Below are 19,571 nucleotides of genomic sequence, written 5' to 3'. Positions count from 1 at the left end.
ATTAGTCCATAGTTCCTTCTAAACTAAGAACAGGAAAAAAGGGCAAATATTAATCAACTTGACAGACTAAAATAACAAGGAACAGATGATATAGTATTTACAATTGTACATGTTTGTCATTTTAGACGAATAACTTTTATGCTATACAAATAGTAACATTATTCAATGTCATTAAATTAAACATTGAGTGCAACCACAATTCCAAGATGAGGTGTTCATGACATGTCAACATCCTTTAGCTTGGAGGCAGAATAAGTCTTTGTAAGGACTAGACATCTCAATCATGTAAACTATTTTTCTGACAAAAATATATATTCTTACAATTATATCAATATCAGTGCTTTTGGTTTATATATGAGAGCAGGACGAGCACTTTTCTGAGTTATTCAGTCCAAACAAGCACTCCAAATGCTTTAATTTTAGACTATGGCTTTATCACAGAACACAAATGACATTATACAGTATATTACATGATAAACACTTTTACCTACAAACTTACAATGCAATGCAGTTAGCCAGACGTGTATTTGTTTTTTCAGAAAGTGTTTTTCTACAGTCAAGATAACACAATTCAGTTACGGAGAATGAACAAGAAAAAAAAAAAAAAAGTTAAGCAAGTAAGTACCAACCCATTGTGATCTGCACAACTATAAAACATTCATTGCCAAACACAGAACCATTCATCACACAGCATGGACACACTTATTAGTCCTTAATTACAATAGTTATGATTTGAAAGTCAAGGTAGTGTTTATGCATGCTGTACTCTTAAAGGAGAGTCAATCAAGCTCTAAATCATATTAATACAAAATAACCTAAGAAGAACCTACAAATCAAGTGTGCTCATTCGTAGTATAAAGATATAAAGCAAGTGGACATTGTCTTTATAGAAAATCTACGCCGCCGCAATCCAATGGTATAGATATCATACGTCCTTATCAAACTGTGTACTGTATCACCCCAGCCCAAATTGGCTCACAGTGGAAAGAAAATATGAACATTTTCCATTCGTTATTCCAAAGAGTTATCATTAAGATATATAGGCCGAGTCCTTCAGTGAACACATCTCACATTTCTCAAAAAACCGATCCCATCACCATTCAGACCCAGTCTGACATTTTCGGAAACAAAAATGAGACGTGTGTAACATGCTTGTATCAACAATACATGTCTATTGCACATTTCACAGCATGACCAAGGTGTAAAAAAATAATCATTATAATTCCCTAAATAAATACAACAGTACCAAGCAATTGTAACTTTTGTCAATTTAAGAGTTACTTTAACATGCTCAGTTGTTCAAGTTGATATATTTTAAGGAGTCAGATATTTATACCAGCAGGAACTAGCTTAAATATTACATTACTAGGTCAGGTCATATTTCAGGGACAAGAGAGAACGTTTCAGTCAGTGTTGTGTAAAGTAAGATTGCACTGTCTATGCATAGCCTAAGTCCTGACGAAAATATATTGGGTTGGGGTAAAAATCGATACAGTCGTATCGCAATACTACTTTTGATGATATTGTACTTATTCTATGACTCCAAGTATCAATTTTAAAATGTATATATTATTAACATTATTTCAACTTCTCTAGCTTGTTATTAATCTTTTTAAATGGTGAACCAACATGTTTTCAGCACTTTTATTTCCATGACTGATCAGAACTCCGTTTCTCATGGCTCATATCCCTCTGCAGCAGACATGTTGAGCAATATGTTTGGAACGTCGACTCGCAATACATATATATAATTGAGAGAGTCGCAATACATATCAGCACCGATAATATCGTATCTTGAGGTCCCTGGCAATTCCCAGCCCTAGCTTGGACATTTGGCAAGATGCATTTGCGAGTGTCTTTGGCTGAGCTGCGAACACAAATAGCCAGAGAGGGGAAGGATGACTCACCCTGTAATGCTGTCTGTCTTAGGACCATGTCGAGTGATGTCACCCCCCCCCCCCGTCACGCAAACATTCTTGGCACCCATTCCAAATGGGAAATTCAAATGTTGTTCCTGCAGACAATGCAACAGCACTGCAAAAACATTTTTCACCCACATGCAGGCTGAAAAGTTTGTTAGTGCTGTCATCTCCTCCCCTGTTCGTGTGGGAAGGCTTCAGTTGGACAAAATAATCCTTCCCAAATGGGACTAACAAATGTTGTTCCTGCAGACAATTAAAAACAAATACCTGAACACCGCAGCAGCTCAATCAGGTAAGAACACTGGCTACCCTGTAGCAGTTCACTTTGTTGAAGCTAAACATCCTATCGCCTTCCTCAAATACATCATATCGAGCAGCTTACTTTAACAAGGACGAGGTAACATCGAGACCCTACTGCTACAGAGGGATGCCCACTGGAATTCTGATCTTAAAACACTGATGAACATGTCTACTTAATAAACATATTATGTCCACAGCTTATTAACTTGCACATATCATACTCCCATTAAATTGTTGGGGGCATATTATTTATGCAACATTATTTATTTTTATACAGGTTGTGAAGGACTGAGGTGTGTCTCACCAGTTGCGATACAGGTAGAGGGAGGTGAAGAACAAGTTGGCGCTCAGGCTCGCTAGGAGGATGCCCGGCCAAAGAGAGCGACCCAAAAGACCTGCAAACCACAACAGAGAAAACAAATGTCAGTGTGACCGACCTGGGCTCAAACCTGGGTTGCCTGTGTGACACAAGTGTGTTATCACTGAGCTAAAGCCTAGGCATTTTCTCAGGTAACTAGGAAGGCAGGCCTATCAGGCAAGGTTACTCGTCACAATACCTTGGTTCCGAATCACCTTTATTTTATATGTCTGATTTCATTGAAATGTAGATTGGGTACATTTCCTGCCAATCTTTCTTATATTTGTCAACCATCATCCATAACCAACCAAGCAATTAAATAATGACAATGTCTTTGGTTAGATCTGATTATTAGATTTCTCTCTATTAGATCATTACTCAATATCAGTGCTCACCTTTCCACCCGGGGGTGTTGTCCATGCCTCCTGTTGTGGTGTCCACCATACAGGCTGAGGAGCCCGAGGAGCTGCCCCGTCTCTTCTCACGCTCCTCTGAGATTACACTGCCCTCCTTCAGCAAGGAGCTCAAGTCTGGAATCACACCGCAGTGGAGCCATGCGTCAGTCAAACACACATACACCCGAAGTCAGTCCTTTCTCACAGCTATGATATCGGACTATGTTATGTGAGTCATCGATGAACACATAAGACTAAAAAGAGATGAAATGGATAGATGCTAACACCAGTAATTAACATAAAGCATAAAAATCTTGAGAATCGGTGCAATCCTGTCTCCTTCTCCAAAACATGTAACATGTAAATATTAGCATATAAATGTTACCTTTATTATACTTTTGTTAAAATGTTTATTCTATACTACTGAGCCATTTACTTTGTTTGTTTTCTTATTTTTTATAATTTCTTATTGTTGTTGCATTGGCAAGAAGGAAACAGCAAGAAAGCATTTCATTGGATGGTGTATACCACGTGTATCCTACACATATGAATAAAAATTTGATTTGATTTGATTTAATAAAACTTGAAATATCACATTTCGTGTACGATCTTTGAATACAACCACACATAATCATGCTTTAAAAAATACATTCATAAACGCATATCTACACCCAGTGGTTCGTACCATTACTACTGTGGTATGGGGATACGTCTGGCAGGTGGAAGCTTCCACTGTGAAAAGGGGCGGGCTCTGCTGAGAAGTGGTGTGGCGGGGTCGGGGTGGGTGGGGGCTGATGCTCTGTGTCAGATGAGAAGAGGCGGAGTTTCTGTCCACTGATGTTGAGTCTTGCCGGGCTGATGAGGGGGCGGCGGTGGCGAGAGCTGGAGCTGGACGTGACTGAGCCAGCAACCGAGGGGGTCGGGGAGGGGCCTGGGGATGACGGACGGCTCCCAGACTTCAGGGAAAAATAATCTGCTCCGAAAGACAAAAGGTGGAAGTTGTTTTAGTCAAATCTATGCAACAACGGCAAAACTCATTAACCTGTTCCATGTTATTAATAGCAGATTTTAATATGTTACATCGAATGTTGTGCGAGAAGATCAAAAAGATGCTAAAGCAGGGGGTTCCACGAGATATATATGTATAACAAAAAAAGGAACAAATATTTGTTGAAATGTTTTTATAAATATCGCTAGCAACAACAGAAAATTCCATGCTTACAATAGAAAATATAATATATTATTTGGTGTCAACTACCTTGCGCACACTACAGGCCTTTATGCTCAAATTAGTTTTGTTATTCGAATCCGTTTTCGACCACTGACCGTCCAGACAGCAAGTTACAAGTGACCGAATCGTATGTGTGTGTGTACAGACATCAGTCATTTGCTGACAAGGCTATGCTAGTTGTCATAGTAATGACGGGTGTGTGTGCAGTGGTATAGGCTGATCGGTGGTGGTGCTTGTGCTTCCTATCACTCAGACGTTATGTAGCAAGCTAAGTTGACAGCAGTGCCTGCCATGGACCGTTTCCCAGTTGCTTTGAATGTTCAAATCATAGGGTAAGAACACATAAATCCTCAAAGGATAACATGATCAAACTTTCAAAATGAGTCCTTTTTGGCTAGTCACAGCAGTCAACTAGCTAGCTGTTTCGCGCTCTAGCACATTCACTCATTTGTTTGAAAACAATTAACAAGCTAGTTAGCTCCCACGTGTTCTAGTCAATCGGTCAACAGAGTAGCGAGAAAGCAACAAGATATGTTGAATAACAGTCTAAACATCACTTGAGGACAAATACAAAATTGCAAATAAATAGGATTTGAGTCACTTCAAACTTCCATTGTGAACAAGGCTTTACATATGCTTTGAAAAAGCACCTGTGAGTACCAGTCACAGCAAGTGCTACTGGCTGCTGGTAATCTTTCTTGATTTAAGACATTCAATTTTGGCTAACACATTGCTCACCGTTGTTTACACAGCTGATATTACCAAAAATGTGTTTAGAGTAAGCCTATTAGTTAGAAAGGTGTGTTAAAGTTGAAACTTCTTCCAATTATAATGTGGGGTCAAAATAAAAAACGATCTGCCAAATCTATTATTTTAAAATGGTTATTACTTCTTCTTGCCATTATCTTTCACCTGATAAGACAAAACCTTTTTGCTAACATATGGGTCAACGGTTTGCCTGGGTGGGGGTCTCTGTGCAAGAAAAGGTTACCTTAAATTGTTCTACTGCAAGAAAAAAAACTGAAAAAACAGGGAGTGTTGTAGATCATTTAAATTGCAACATTTATCTACTGCTCAATGTTACCTGAAGGTGGGGAGTCTTTGCACTGTGAAGGTGGCCTACTTCCACTGAACAGGTAGCCGGAATCTAAAATACATGATGAGCACACTATCAATTAGAACAGGGTTTCCCGAACTTGGTCCTGAGGGCTACCCCTGGGTGCACGTTTTGGTTTTTGCTCTAGCACTTACACAGCTGATTCAAATAACCAACTCATCATCAAGCTTTGACTATTTGAATCAGCTTTGTAATGCTAGAGCAAAAACCAAAACGTGCGCCCAGGGGAGGGATCCAGGACCGAGTTTGGGAAACCCTGAATTAGAACATTTCCCGGTCAAATAAACCTCCATGCAACAGGCATACAAAATAATGTAAGTCATTCAATGATCTCTGTAGGCATGTTTTAGAATTCTACTAGCTAGTTACCAATGTTGTGAGGCATGTAATAACCGCGCCACTTAACCCTGTTACTGCCTTATGTCATTGTACTGTCCTCTTTATGGTATAACTAATTTGATAGTCAGCCAAGAAAGTACCATAGAAGTGGAAGCTACACAATTAAAAATATGAACACCGGGTGGCGCTGAATCACAGTGCATAGAATGAAAGGCAGAACAGTCATGTACAGAACCCGAAAGACAACCTAAGGCGCCAGCCATCTTACCTGTTCTGGCGAGGGATGGGATGGTGCCGAGGTACAGGGCTCGGTTGAGGCGACCGGGCAGGGAAGAGGGAGAGGCTTTGCGTTCTCGGGGGCTCTTCTGTCGATTGATGAGCTGGGAGAGGTTTGGGGGTGGAGTGGGGATGAAGGTAGAGGAGGAGCCAGGGGAGATGGGAGAGAGCAGGGGAGCCTGGCCACCATACAGCGAGTCCACAGAGCTACCGGAAAGGTACCTGCAACAGAAGAAGAGCACAATCGATCCACCACTGAACTCGACACCTCTGCAGATAGCTATGCGAATTGAAAATCAGTAACAGGGTTTTCCTTCCGTTTTTTGTAAATACATTAATCAAAATGGAGAAGAGACTTTGCAGGTAGAGGTGGTTTGGGGGATTTTAACATGGCCAATATTGTTAACAATAGGGGTGACAATTCCATATCAAATTCTCTGTATTGCCCTCCAGACAAATATTTATTAAAAGGCCCAGTTCAGTGAAAATTCCGTTTTTATATCATATTGTGCAACTGATGAAACGAACACTGAAAGTGTGAAAACATGTGATCAGTGTTATTTCCTGATAGATTATATTTTCCACCAGCAACTACATAGGACCTTCTAATCAACATGGTGACATCACCATGTGGTACATTGGTTAATAGACCAAGAGTTCCACACCTCTGCCAATAATAGCTAGTTTTCAACTCTCCACTCAGTCCACTCCCAGACAGTCCTAGCAGAATTGTTGCTTGAGAATCTTTTAGCTACAAAGCTCTTTGACCCTATCTATTGTAAATGTATTACGTTAAGGTACTTAATTGTTACCCAAAAATGACTTCATGTCGATATAAAAATGGCAGCCTTGTGCCATTAGACATTTTTAATACTGTGAAATCTATTGTGCTAGAAATGTGCTTTGCAAATACAATTAATATTACATCTGTAAAATAATATTTTCTAATTACTTTACAGATGTAATATTAATAATTGTATTTGTAAAGGTCCAACTAGTCAAATTGAAGGTTAGCGCAAACAATTTCCGCAAAACAGACAATTGAAAATGAGCTACAATGATACCTGCATTGCCCCCTGTACATAAATTATAAAAAGGTGGGGGGGGAGAAACAAATTGAGAAGGATCACATTGTATTTAACAGTGGATTAAAGTTAGACATTGCATCCATAGCTTTGTTTATGAATTTGAGTGGTTATATTTCTCCAGCCCCAACCCTCAGCTGTTAACCAAAACATTTGCAGGATGACCACTGTTGTGTTAACTGCAGATTGCCCCTTAGTAAGGGCAACTCAACATCATTAATGAAGGTCGACCTATTAAATCCTGGTCGAGGTCGATGACAGTAACCCTTTGTCTTGGTGACCCAGAGTATACCCCAATCCACCCTGCCAATACTTATTCAAGTGTACATTAAGGCAATGGTCAGACAGGATCAAACAACCCTTCTATCCAGCAGTGAATGTTAGACACGGGATACTGTGTATAGTGATGAGGCTATATGTAAATGGGAGCCATTGACAGTCTATCCCAGCTGTCTGACAAACATGAACCAGCTGACAGTGCCTGTTATACTAGTGGGCTAGTGGCAAATACAGAACAATTCATAAAAGTTTTTAGTCAGGAGTACACACACAACTGTCACGTCCATTTAGTAGCTTACTTACATTCAGTACACACAACATTTATTTAAGCAATAAGGCACGAGGCGTGGTATATGGCCAATATACCATGGCTAAGGGTTTTGTCATACCCGTGGTATACAGTCTGATATACCACGGCTGTCAGCCAAATCAGCATTCAGGGCACGAACCACCCAGTTTATAAATAGATCGAAATAATGTTATATGACACAGTACACCAGCGTTTCCCAAACTCGGTCCTCGGGACCCCAAGGAGTGCATGTTTTGGTTTTTGACCGAACACTACACAGCTGATCAAAGCTTAATGATTAGTTCATTATTTGAATCAGCTGTGTAGTGCTAGGGCAAAAAACAAAACGTGCACCCCTTGGGGTCCTGAGGACAGTTTGGGAAACACTGCAGTACACTATACCCCCTTCAAATCTAGGCTACTTGGCGCTGACAGAATGTAGTGCTCCCTTCCTAAGCACATTAAAAAAGTAGGCTAGACTATACTAGTTAAGGTGAAAACCACAGAAATGTATTTTGTAAAGGTCAAAACACAGGATTAACAGTGACTGGAACATCAGACATCCTTTTCTGACAATTGCACCTGTTGAATGTCCACCGTTTGTCAGTGACCACTATGTGCAGGTGATTGCAAACACACAATACCTACTTGCTACTTTTAGCTGTTTCTCTTTAGGTGCGTCTGAGCTATAACATGTTTTTAAGGTAAGGGTTAAGAACAGGTCAGGCATTTTTTCTCACAAAAGAATGGGATAAATAGAAAAGGCATAACATTTCAGTAATTTATTTAATTTGATTTACAGTGATCCAGCATACATCGTTTACTAATACAAAATTAACCCAATAGGCTATATGAAGGGTAGTGACAACCTACAATATTCAAGATGCAGTACCCAAGAGAACGTGTTTCAGTTGGAATATGCTGCAGTGTATTTTTTAGAATGGACGGAATAGCTTAAATAGTTGCTTTACCAAAAATATAGGAAATTCACATAAATGGGCATTGGATATTACATGAAAGCTTATATTGTATGTTTTGGAATACGCATTAATCCTTCCATACTCATATTAATGATAAGATAAAGTACCATAAATTATTTGGTGTATTAAAAGGGATAGTTCAGCCAAATGTCATATTTATATTTTTGTTTCCTTACCTGTAAAGCAGTCTTTGGACAAGGAGAGGTAAGGAAACAAATGGATTACTTATTTTGTAATTTGTCTGAACAATCGTTTTAATCTTGGGGAAAATGGGGAACACTTCAATCTCCCTTCAGGGTACTGAATCTTTTAGTGTTTAAGCACTGCAACACATACACAGTATAAAAAGGTAAGCAAAAAAATGCACTAGATTCACAACTAATTGGTTCTTACTATCACATTGTTAGCTGCACACATAAATAATAAGCACAAATAGTTTTAAGTTTCATAACCTACAGTCGCCAATTTGGCATAAACTAAAATAACTATCAAGTAATCCCTTGTTACTATGGTGAATAGAAACATACATAACATACACAAGTGACACTAAGAGACGTATGCTCACAACACAGTTAAAAGAATAAGGTTAGGCATATGTTTGCTAAAAACATTAGTTGAGATAAACAATATTCATATGATGAAAAACATGAAGAGTCAAGTACAGTTTTAGAGGCAAATGCCAAACTACTAACAGAGGGAAATGTGCTAGAACCCGTTAAATACATTTGCCATTGTAATGCATATTACATAAATATTAGCAACATACTCATAATGTGTTTGCAGACTGAAAACTGTCAAAGCAATGTAACAATAATTGGACAGCATCTGTATCACAGAAATCCAGATTTTCACAACCGACTGTGGGTATTGTCTCAAGATAGGTTTCCAGCCAATTAGCGAAAGATTTAATGATATTCTAAAATCTGCATAAAACAATATGCCCGTGTTTCCATCAAACTGACTTACTGCACAAAATTAACTTTTGCGGTTAAATTCCATCACATTTTCAACTCTGATGGTTTCGTCAAAAACTGTTGCATTAAATAGCAAATTTGACCACTATGGTCTTGACACATGCAATCTTGCCAACAGCTGGCAGATTCAGTGCTGTTAGGCTACCTATATGAGATTATTATGGATAAGAGACAGATTATTTGTCAAAACGGCAGCCAAGCATCGATGATTATGTCACCAGAATAACACCCTCGATATTTATTGGAAAGGAGAAGCTCATCACCATGCACAATTTTCATCAGAGCCTAATAAACGGCATGCTTTCCCCGAGTCGTGGTGTGAGGACAACACGTCGCGTAACTCCAAGTTCATATTCAATATGATGCGTTTTATATCAATATTTGTACAAAGGCGTTTCCACCGTCATTACTCTCATAATTTATTTGACCAAACGAACAAATAGTCTGTCGACATTTATAAAATAGTACCGGAATTTACTGTTTCCATCAGCCCGGTTGTGACTTTTTTCATGCGCCAGGAACTTCCTCCAAGGAAATGGTTAGATGGAAACCTGGTTACAGATGCTGGACTTGGTACATAAACCAAAAAGTTGAGAATACAACATACAAGTTATGAGTTGGTGCAGTAATGTTACTCTCGAGTACAATCTACAGTCGTTCTTCACATCTATCATTTAAATAAAGTTATTTTCACTCAAAAAAAAGAAGATACACATTAATAGTTATAGCATGTTATGCGTAGCATTCCTGTCTAATTTTACATCACCTTCAAAAGCTACATTAAACAAAATATCATCAAACCCAATATTAGTGCATGCTTGAGGACTGGGGCGCTGTCAGTGGATTTTAATAGACTACATATTGTAAATATGGTGCTGTGGACAAACACAAAATTAGGAAGGTAAAGTGGAGGCAGATGGCAGTATAGTTAGGCCTATTACTTTCTCTAAAATATGGATTAGCATATGCTTTACAAGAGGATACATCAGAACCTAACATGCAAAGACAGAAAGTTAGGGAGTATTGGCATCTCAAATGTCCTCTAAAGACTGCCACAAAAATGTACCATTCTGGGGGATAAAAAAATATATACTGTTGTGTACACAGAAAAATAACAAAATAACATTCAGGAGAGCACCTTGTACCTGGGGAAACTACGTGTGAACTGTATACAGCTTTCACTTAATCTTAAGCTTGTTTGTCTTTATTTATTTAACCTTTATTTTACTAGGCAAGTCAGTTAAGAACAAATTCTTACTTTCAATGACAGCCTAGGAACAGTGGGTTTAACTGCCTGTTCAGGGGCAGAACGACAGATTTGTACCTTGTCAGCTCGGGGATTTGAACTTGCAACCTTCCGGTTACTAGTCCAACGCTCTAACCACTAGGCTACCCTGCCGCCCCATATACAACTAGGAAAGACCTGTGCTACACAACAGTAGAGAAATAAATGTCAAAAGCAGTGACACTTTTGAGTTTCAATACCAAGAGTAGTCAGTCTTTTTGGTATATTGGTAAAGATGTGTCAACAAAACCTTTCTTCACAACACCTACCCAACTATGGTTTAATTCAAAACTTCAAGAATAAATTCAGTGTGCCAGGAACGCAAACCAACACCATTATATTAGTGTGGTCTTTATAGTTGCAAAACAAAAGGGTAACATATTTTAGGTAAAAAAGCAGTGCTGTAACAATATTTAGCCTAGCGGTTTAACAATGAGACACCTTGTCACCCAAGCTTATCACAGCGGCTAGATTTCCATCATTATTGTGAAATAGGCTAGGTCAAACAAACCATACTGTTTTTACAGTGCAAAACTTGTTGGGATGAATTACTGAATTCAGCACAACTGGACTTGACACTTGTGTAGGGCATGGGCATTAAACATTAAAAATCACATGTGAGATATCTTGTTGCAGGTGCATGGGAAAAATACAATAACTTCAAAGAGAAACCCTCACATGGGACTTGGCCAAAAGACTATGGGCTCCATTTGACATGCGTAGTGTAGCCCAGGCAGTGAGCAAAGTGTACTGGACGGCAAACAATCCTGGGTTTTGTATAATCTCAGCAACTAGAACACAAATATTGTGTGCATGCTGGCCAGCTACACAATTTGATTCTGGGAACAGGTTTTTTCCCCCCAATCTAAACTAACTAGTCCTCTGCCAAAGCCTGTCCCCAGACTCTCTCCTTCCAAAAAGGTTTGTCCACCAAATACCCAACGTTCAGCACACAATGGGAGGCATCGGACGATATTGTCAAACTACTTCGCCGGCTAGCAAGTGTTGTAGAACATTCAGATTAAAATCATAATCCCACTACAATCACTACCCCAGGATTCGTCACAATAATCAGGTTTTGAAATAAAATGACTCATTCTTAGGCCTTTGATTAGATTTGATAGGCATGGTTTTGCCCAGTCAAAATGTTGTATTAGCCATCAGGGTTTTAAAAACAAGATTGAGGCTTGAGCAATGCTAATGTCAAAGAAAAGGGCAGCACCTCGATCTGTTCATATCTGTTACACAGACAATTTATTTTGATTTTCTAAGAGAAATATATATATATATATATATATTTTTTTTTTCCATTTTCTTTCAAAAGTCCAAAAATATAGCTACAATTTAAGTGGTAGCTATGCTCCATGCTTAATGGGAGTCCCTGTGTAGTTTAGATAGGGTTGTTGGTAAAATTACTTTTCAAATCAACAGGATAAATCAGAAAGCTGCATTCGACAACCAATGCCAAGTAAGAAATCTTCAGATTAGGCTAACATGAGTGCATCAATTAGTTGGTTAATATCAGCAAAGGAAAGATGAGAAAGGGCGGGAAAGTCATATGCGTTATAGAAACATATCCTATGTGTTCACAAGTGTGTCCTAGTGTATTCGGTGGGTCTTATAAGTACATTTAAGTGTCACTGTTCAGATTCTGACCTTCGACCTCTCGCTCTTCTCGGGCCCATGGATTTGCGTGTTGCCACAGCAGCGGCAAAGCCAACCAGGCAACATAAGGAGGTCGTTCCGAGTTTGACTGCATCCAGCCAGCTTGAGACATCAGCTTTCAGGTATCTCTCCACCAAGTACAGGCACAAGACCAGGAACCACAGGACAGAGGCCACAGCATCAATTCGCCTCAATCTGAAAAAACCAGGAACAAAGTATATAACTACTATCTGGATTTTTTTAAAGGCACTTTTCAGGCCCTCTTCAACCTTCTCTTAATGCCCAAAAGGTCAAAATTCACAAAGATCATTTAAATTTAAATAGACAAAACACCAGTTTCAGGCACCAGTGCATACCCGGAATTCTTTGTCATAGAAACTATGAGCTAAGAAGAATGAATTACCTGACAGGTCCTCCTAGACAGACACCAGTGATACAGGTCAGCAGGCCAATGGAGACCACAGCCATCTGATGGTTCCTTCCATACTGCCAGACAAGCTTTGCATTCTCTACGGCCTCCTCTGGAAGCAGCTCTAGCAGGTCTTGCAACACCTGTCCAGCCTCGCTGCTACCGTTTTGGGGAGTGGATTTGTTGGAGGGAGCAGGCTTTGTAGGGATGATCCCCCCGCTTAGTGTTTGGGGTGCACCAGCGGATGCAGTTTGGTCCCCAGAGCCATACAATGCTGTTGCAACTAGGAAGGCACAGGTGAAGAACGCCATGACACGAAGCAATATCACTCCAACTGGTGTGCTGAAGGAGTAGGAGCTCTGTGAAAACAAAGTTGAGTGTAAGGATAGATGCAAATTCTTATACTGCCACATCTAGACCCCTTGTTAAGGTTAATAAAATGTGCACACCTATTTCTGCGGAGTATTCAATTTATCCACTTAAATCATTTCTTGCTGAAACTCATCGAAAGACCTGACAGTGGTAAACGCATTTCTATTTCTTAGAAGATCATTTTCTACTATAAGTATAGTGCTGATGCTTGCTCAGTCTTATCAGATGGACTTATTTCCATTGAAAGTAACCTTTACGAATGCTTTGTCACAGTCTCTGCTGCGTCTGAGCTGGTGGCTGAAGAGCACAGCCCGGAGCTGGCGGTTCTGGTGCTTGATGTAGTACTCCACGGCCGTCTGACAGGGTCTGCACAACTTGTAGGTCTGCTCCACGTGGTGCTTGTACACCTCAATCTCCTCATCATAGTTCTCCTAGGGTAGGAAAACCAAAAATGAATTGTTGTTTTTGTATTGACCACATTGGTTTTATACAAACTCACCGTGGATCACACACACTGCAGTTTTCCACAAATCAAACAGTAAAAAAAATAATAATACATACATCTTCCCTTGGGATGAATGAGGCCAACTGCTTGATCTTGACGGACTGGTTGTTGTTGCATTTTTTGCACAACAGCATCTGACAGTTGACCCACTGCAGCGTCTTTGGTGTCTCAGGCAAGGGCACGCCGGCAGACACGCCATGGTTTAGATGCTCCGAGAATTGAGCCGGAATAGGTTTGTTGTAGTCGCCATTCTAGAAGCAAGCAAGACAAGTACAAGGACCAAAGTGAGGCTCAGGAATTCTTGAAAGATGGGACCATTTCTTTCCGTTTTTTCTTAATATTAAACAATATTGATTTTTTTGTTGTTGTTGAAATAAATATTATTACATACCAAAGTATCAGCTATTATCCCATGTAATGGAACAAACTAATTAAAAGCTTTTTTCATTAAATGCATTTAACTGTATTCATGTCAACGCCGTCAGACACCATAAAAGGCATTTTATCTTCATTGTCCAACAAGTGTTTAAAGGCCTTGATTGTTTCATTCCAATATTACATTATTCAAATATTTTATTCAAATGTATTTTGTTTTATGCCACTGTATAATACTCCAGGGGGGGCAATTTCATCAGCATTCTGGCATGTTTTTCTAGATTCAGAACATAAAACAAGATATATAACACAAACATTATGCCTTATGTCTAGCACAGAAAATACTTCAATAAATGTCCTGCATATATTGCAGGACAATGATTAACATTGAATCCGAATATTAATAATCTATTTTAAAGTGATGCTAGAACTGTTCTGTATAATTTCAGCCAGTAATTTTGAAAGTGGCACTCACAAGCCAACCTCTCAATTAGGTAAGCTGTTTTAGCCTGAAGACTATTCTCCTGCTTTGGTATATTTCAGTCATTGTAAGTCCCAAAGAGCAGGAGTGTGTGAAAGGTTGTCCCAACCCAGCGTTAACACCTGATTGAAATAATCACTGTACAATCACTGATCTGTAAATCTGAGGCCTCACGTTTAATCCCACAACTAAAGGACCCTGTCTGGTGCCACCAAATCAAATCAAATTTTATTTGTCACATACACATGGTTAGCAGATGTTAATGCGAGTGTAGCGAAATGCTTGTGCTTCTAGTTCCGACAATGCAGTAATAACCAACAAGTAATCTAACTAACAATTCCTAAACTATTGTCTTATACACAGTGTAAGGGGATAAAGAATATGTACATAAGGATATATGAATGAGTGATGGTACAGAGCAGCATAGGCAAGATACAGTAGATGGTATCGAGTACAGTATATACATATGAAATGAGTATGTAAACAAAGTGGCATAGTTAAAGTGGCTAGTGGTACATGTATTACACAAGGACGCAGTCAATGATATAGAGTACAGTATATACGTATGCATATGAGATGAATAATGTAGGGTAAGTAACATTATATAAGGTAGCATTGTTTAAAGTGGCTAGTGATATATTTACATCATTTCCCATCAATTCCCATTATTAAAGTGGCTGGAGTTGAGTCAGTGTCAGTGTGTTGGCAGCAGCCACTCAATGTTAGTGGTGACTGTTTAACAGTCTGATGGCCTTGAGATAGAAGCTGTTTTTCAGTCTCTCGGTCCCAGCTTTGATGCACCTGTACTGACCTCGCCTTCTGGATGATAGCGGGGTGAACAGGCAGTGGCTCGGGTGGTTGATGTCCTTGATGATCTTTATGGCCTTCCTGTAACATCGGGTGGTGTAGGTGTCCTGGAGGGCAGGTAGTTTGCCCCGGTGATGCGTTGTGCAGACCTCACTACCCTCTGGAGAGCCTTACGGTTGAGGGCGGAGCAGTTTCCGTACCAGGCGGTGATACAGCCCGCCAGGATGCTCTCGATTGTGCATCTGTAGAAGTTTGTGAGTGCTTTTGGTGACAAGCCAAATTTCTTCAGCCTCCTGAGGTTGAAGAGGCGCTGCTGCGCCTTCTTCACGATGCTGTCTGTGTGAGTGGACCAATTCAGTTTGTCTGTGATGTGTATGCCGAGGAACTTAAAACTTGCAACTCTCTCCACTACTGTTCCATCGATGTGGATAGGGGGGTGTTCACTCTGCTGTTTCCTGAAGTCCACAATCATCTCCTTAGTTTTGTTGACGTTGAGTGTGAGGTTATTTTCCTGGCACCACACTCCGAGGGCCCTCACCTCCTCCCTGTAGGCCGTCTCGTCGTTGTTGGTAATCAAGCCTACCACTGTTGTGTCGTCCACAAACTTGATGATTGAGTTGGGGCGTGCATGGCCACGCAGTCGTGGGTGAACAGGGAGTACAGGAGAGGGCTCAGAACGCACCCTTGTGGGGCCCCAGTGTTGAGGATCAGAGGGGTGGAGATGTTGTTACCTACCCTCACCACCTGGGGGCGGCCCGTCAGGAAGTCCAGTACCCAGTTGCACAAGGGGGTCGAGACCCAGGGTCTCGAGCTTGATGACGAGCTTGGAGGGTACTATGGTGTTGAATGTCGAGCTGTAGTCGATGAACAGCATTCTCACATAGGTATTCCTCTTGTCCAGATGGGTTAGGGCAGTGTGCAGTGTGGTTGAGATTGCATCGTCTGTGGACCTATTTGGGCGGTAAGCAAATTGGAGTGGGTCTAGGGTGTCAGGTAGGGTGGAGGTGATATGGTCCTTGACTAGTCTCTCAAAGCACTTCATGATGACGGAAGTGAGTGCTACGGGGCGGTAGTCGTTTAGCTCAGTTACCTTAGCTTTCTTGGGAACAGGAACAATGGTGGCCCTCTTGAAGCATGTGGGAACAGCAGACTGGTATAGGGATTGATTGAATATGTCCGTAAACACACCAGCCAGCTGGTCTGCGCATGCTCTGAGGGCGCGGCTGGGGATGCCGTCTGGGCCTGCAGCCTTGCGAGGGTTAACACGTTTAAATGTTTTACTCACCTCGGCTGCAGTGAAGGAGAGACCGCATGTTTCCGTTGCAGGCCGTGTCAGTGGCACTGTATTGTCCTCAAAGCGGGCAAAAAAGTTATTTAGTCTGCCTGGGCGCAAGACATCCTGGTCCGTGACTGGGCTGGATTTCTTCCTGTAGTCCGTGATTGACTGTAGACCCTGCCACATGCCTCTTGTGTCTGAGCCGTTGAATTGAGATTCTACTTTGTCTCTGTACTGACGCTTAGCTTGTTTGATAGCCTTACGGAAGGAATAGCTGCACTGTTTGTATTCAGTCATGTTACCAGACACCTTGCCCTGATTGAAAGCAGTGGTTCGCGCTTTCAGTTTCACGCGAATGCTGCCATCAATCTACGGTTTCTGGTTAGGGAATGTTTTAATCGTTGCTATGGGAACGACATCTTCAACGCAAGTTCCAATGAACTCGCACACCGAATCAGCGTATTCGTCAATGTTGTTATCTGACGCAATCCGAAACATGTCCCAGTCCACGTGATGGAAGCAGTCTTGGAGTGTGGAGTCAGCTTGGTCGGACCAGCGTTGGACAGACCTCAGCGTGGGAGCTTCTTTTTTTAGTTTTTGTCTGTAGGCAGGTATCAGCAAAATGGAGTCGTGGTCAGCTTTTCCGAAAGGGGGGCGGGGCAGGGCCTTATATGCGTCGCGGACGTTAGAGTAACAGTGATCCAAGGTTTTTCCGCCCCTGGTTGCGCAATCGATATGCTGATAAAATTTAGGGAGTCTTGTTTTCAGATTAGCCTTGTTAAAATCCCCAGCAACTATGAATGCAGCCTCCGGATAAATGGTTTCCAGTTTGCAAAGAGTCAAATAAAGTTAGTTCAGAGCCATCGATGTGTCTGCTTGGGGGGGATATATACGGCTGTGATTATAATCGAAGAGAATTCTCTTGGTAGATAATGCAGTCTACATTTGATTGTGAGGAATTCTAAATCAGGTGAACAGAAGGATTTGAGTTCCTGTATGTTTCTTTCATCGCACCATGCCTCGTTAGCCATAAGGCATACACCCCCACCGCTCTTCTTACCAGAAAGGTGTTTGTTTCTGTCAGCGCGATGCGTGGAGAAACCCATTGGCTGCACTGCTTCGGATAGCGTCTCTCCAGTGAGCCATGTTTCCGTGAAGCACAGAACGTTACAGTCTCTGATGTCCCTCTGGAATGCTACCCTTGCTCGGATTTCATCAACCTTGTTGTCAAGAGACTGGACATAGGCAAGAAGAATGCTAGGAAGTGGGGCACGATGTGCCCGTCTCCGTAGTCTGACCAGAAGACCGCCTCGTTTCCCTCTTTTTCGGAGTCGTAATTTTTGGGTTGCTGCATGCGATCCATTCCGTTGTCCTGTTTGTAAGGCAGAACACAGGATCCGCGTCGCGAAAAACATATTCTTGGTCATACTGATGGTGAGTTGACGCTGATCTTATATACAGTAGTTCTTCTCGACTGTATGTAATGAAACCTAAGATGACCTGGGGTACTAATGTAAGAAATAACACGTAAAAAACAAAAAACTGCATAGTTTCCTAGGAACGCGAAGCGAGGCGGCCATCTCTGTTGGCGCCGGATATAGTCACCACAGTTATACATAAAGAGATCATTGATCAATGTAAACTATTTTACTCTGCGCTACCCACCTCTGAATTTCCTCAAGACCCTATGCTGATTGATTCATTCTTTAATGGCTTGAATATGCCTTCAATTGGTACAGACTCCCATAACTGTCTAGAAGAAGACTTTACACCTGAGGAGATTGCAACAGCAGTGTCCGCAATGAAAAGTGGTAAATCACCGGGTCCGGACGGTTTTCCAACTGAATTTCACATGACGTTTTTCTGGTCTGCTTTGCCCATTCTTGTCTCGATGACTTGCAGAGTGCCTTAATACCTCAAAGCTACCGCCTAGTCTTTATCAGGCTTCAATTTCATTACTATTAAAGAAAAACAAAGACCCCCTGGAATGTGGATCCTAATGCCCAATCTCGCTTTTAAACTGCAATTACAAAATCCTAGCCAAGCTTTAAGCCATACGCATGGAAGGCATGCTGCAACCAGTAATACATCCTGACCAAACTGGCTTTGTGAGAAGTAGGCATTTGTTTCCCAGCGTCGGGGGACCCGGAGGTGGTGGTCTCACTTGATGCGGAAAAAGCTTTTGACCGCGTTGAGTGAGACTACCTAACAGCTGCCCTTTACAGATTTGGCTTAGGCCCCAAATTCATTGCGTGGATTAAGATTCTTTATTTTTCTCCCATGGCTTTGGTACGGACTAACAACTTGTTCTCTGATTATTTTCCCTTGCACCGTGGATCCAGACAGGGTTGTCCACTCTCCCCCTTGTTGCTTGCTCTGGGAATCGAGCCTCTCGCCATTGCACTACGCTCTAATGATGCCATTCAAGGTATAATCAGGACGGGCTTAGAGCAGAAAGTCTCGCTATATGCTGACAACCTTTTGTTTATCTCATTGCCATGTGCCTTATCTGTTCTTAAAAAGTTTGGATCAATCTCAGGGTACAAGCTGAATCTAGGCCATAGTGAGCTTTTTCCTGTAAAAAAGGCTGCTTTAAAGTGCTCTTTTGCAAGTTTTCAGTTTAGGATTGTTCGGGATCAATTCACCTACTTGTGAGTTAAAGTGACAAGGAAATATTCAAATTTGTTTCAGGAAAACTTTGTTGCTCGAGCAAACAGTTTGGAACAATTTTTTACTTTTTGGAATCCACTATACCTCTTTCTTTTATTGGAAGGATTAATGTCATTAAAATTAATGTGTTGCCCAAATAAATCTTTATATTTATTTCAATGTTTACCCATTTTTATTACAA

The 19,571-nt window shown here is 41.0% G+C and overlaps 1 protein-coding gene across 2 annotated transcripts in view; it reads right to left on the bottom strand.

Annotated features, from left to right (window-relative positions):
- Window positions 1-587: 587 nt before the first annotated feature.
- Window positions 588-19,571, bottom strand: part of tmem201 (transmembrane protein 201) — a 32,372-nt gene continuing 13,388 nt past the window's right edge. The window contains exons 3-12 of one of the 2 annotated variants that reach the window (XM_064922870.1): window positions 13,838-14,032; window positions 13,528-13,707; window positions 12,899-13,263; window positions 12,487-12,690; window positions 5,931-6,160; window positions 5,291-5,353; window positions 3,661-3,948; window positions 2,976-3,110; window positions 2,527-2,617; window positions 588-2,165 (exon numbers count right to left, since the gene is read on the bottom strand). In XM_064922870.1, coding sequence (XP_064778942.1) covers window positions 2,150-2,165; window positions 2,527-2,617; window positions 2,976-3,110; window positions 3,661-3,948; window positions 5,291-5,353; window positions 5,931-6,160; window positions 12,487-12,690; window positions 12,899-13,263; window positions 13,528-13,707; window positions 13,838-14,032 — 1,767 coding nt within the window. In that variant the 3' untranslated portion in view covers window positions 588-2,149. Of the gene's footprint in view, window positions 2,166-2,526; window positions 2,618-2,975; window positions 3,111-3,660; window positions 3,949-5,290; window positions 5,354-5,930; window positions 6,161-8,358; window positions 12,691-12,898; window positions 13,264-13,527; window positions 13,708-13,837; window positions 14,033-19,571 lie in introns of those variants that run through there. The other variant, XM_064922871.1, reaches the window with a different exon arrangement.

Source organism: Oncorhynchus masou, chromosome 18 (genome assembly GCF_036934945.1).
Source record: "Oncorhynchus masou masou isolate Uvic2021 chromosome 18, UVic_Omas_1.1, whole genome shotgun sequence".
Lineage (NCBI taxonomy): Eukaryota > Metazoa > Chordata > Actinopteri > Salmoniformes > Salmonidae > Oncorhynchus > Oncorhynchus masou.
This window is presented reverse-complemented; position numbering and strand designations above follow the sequence as displayed.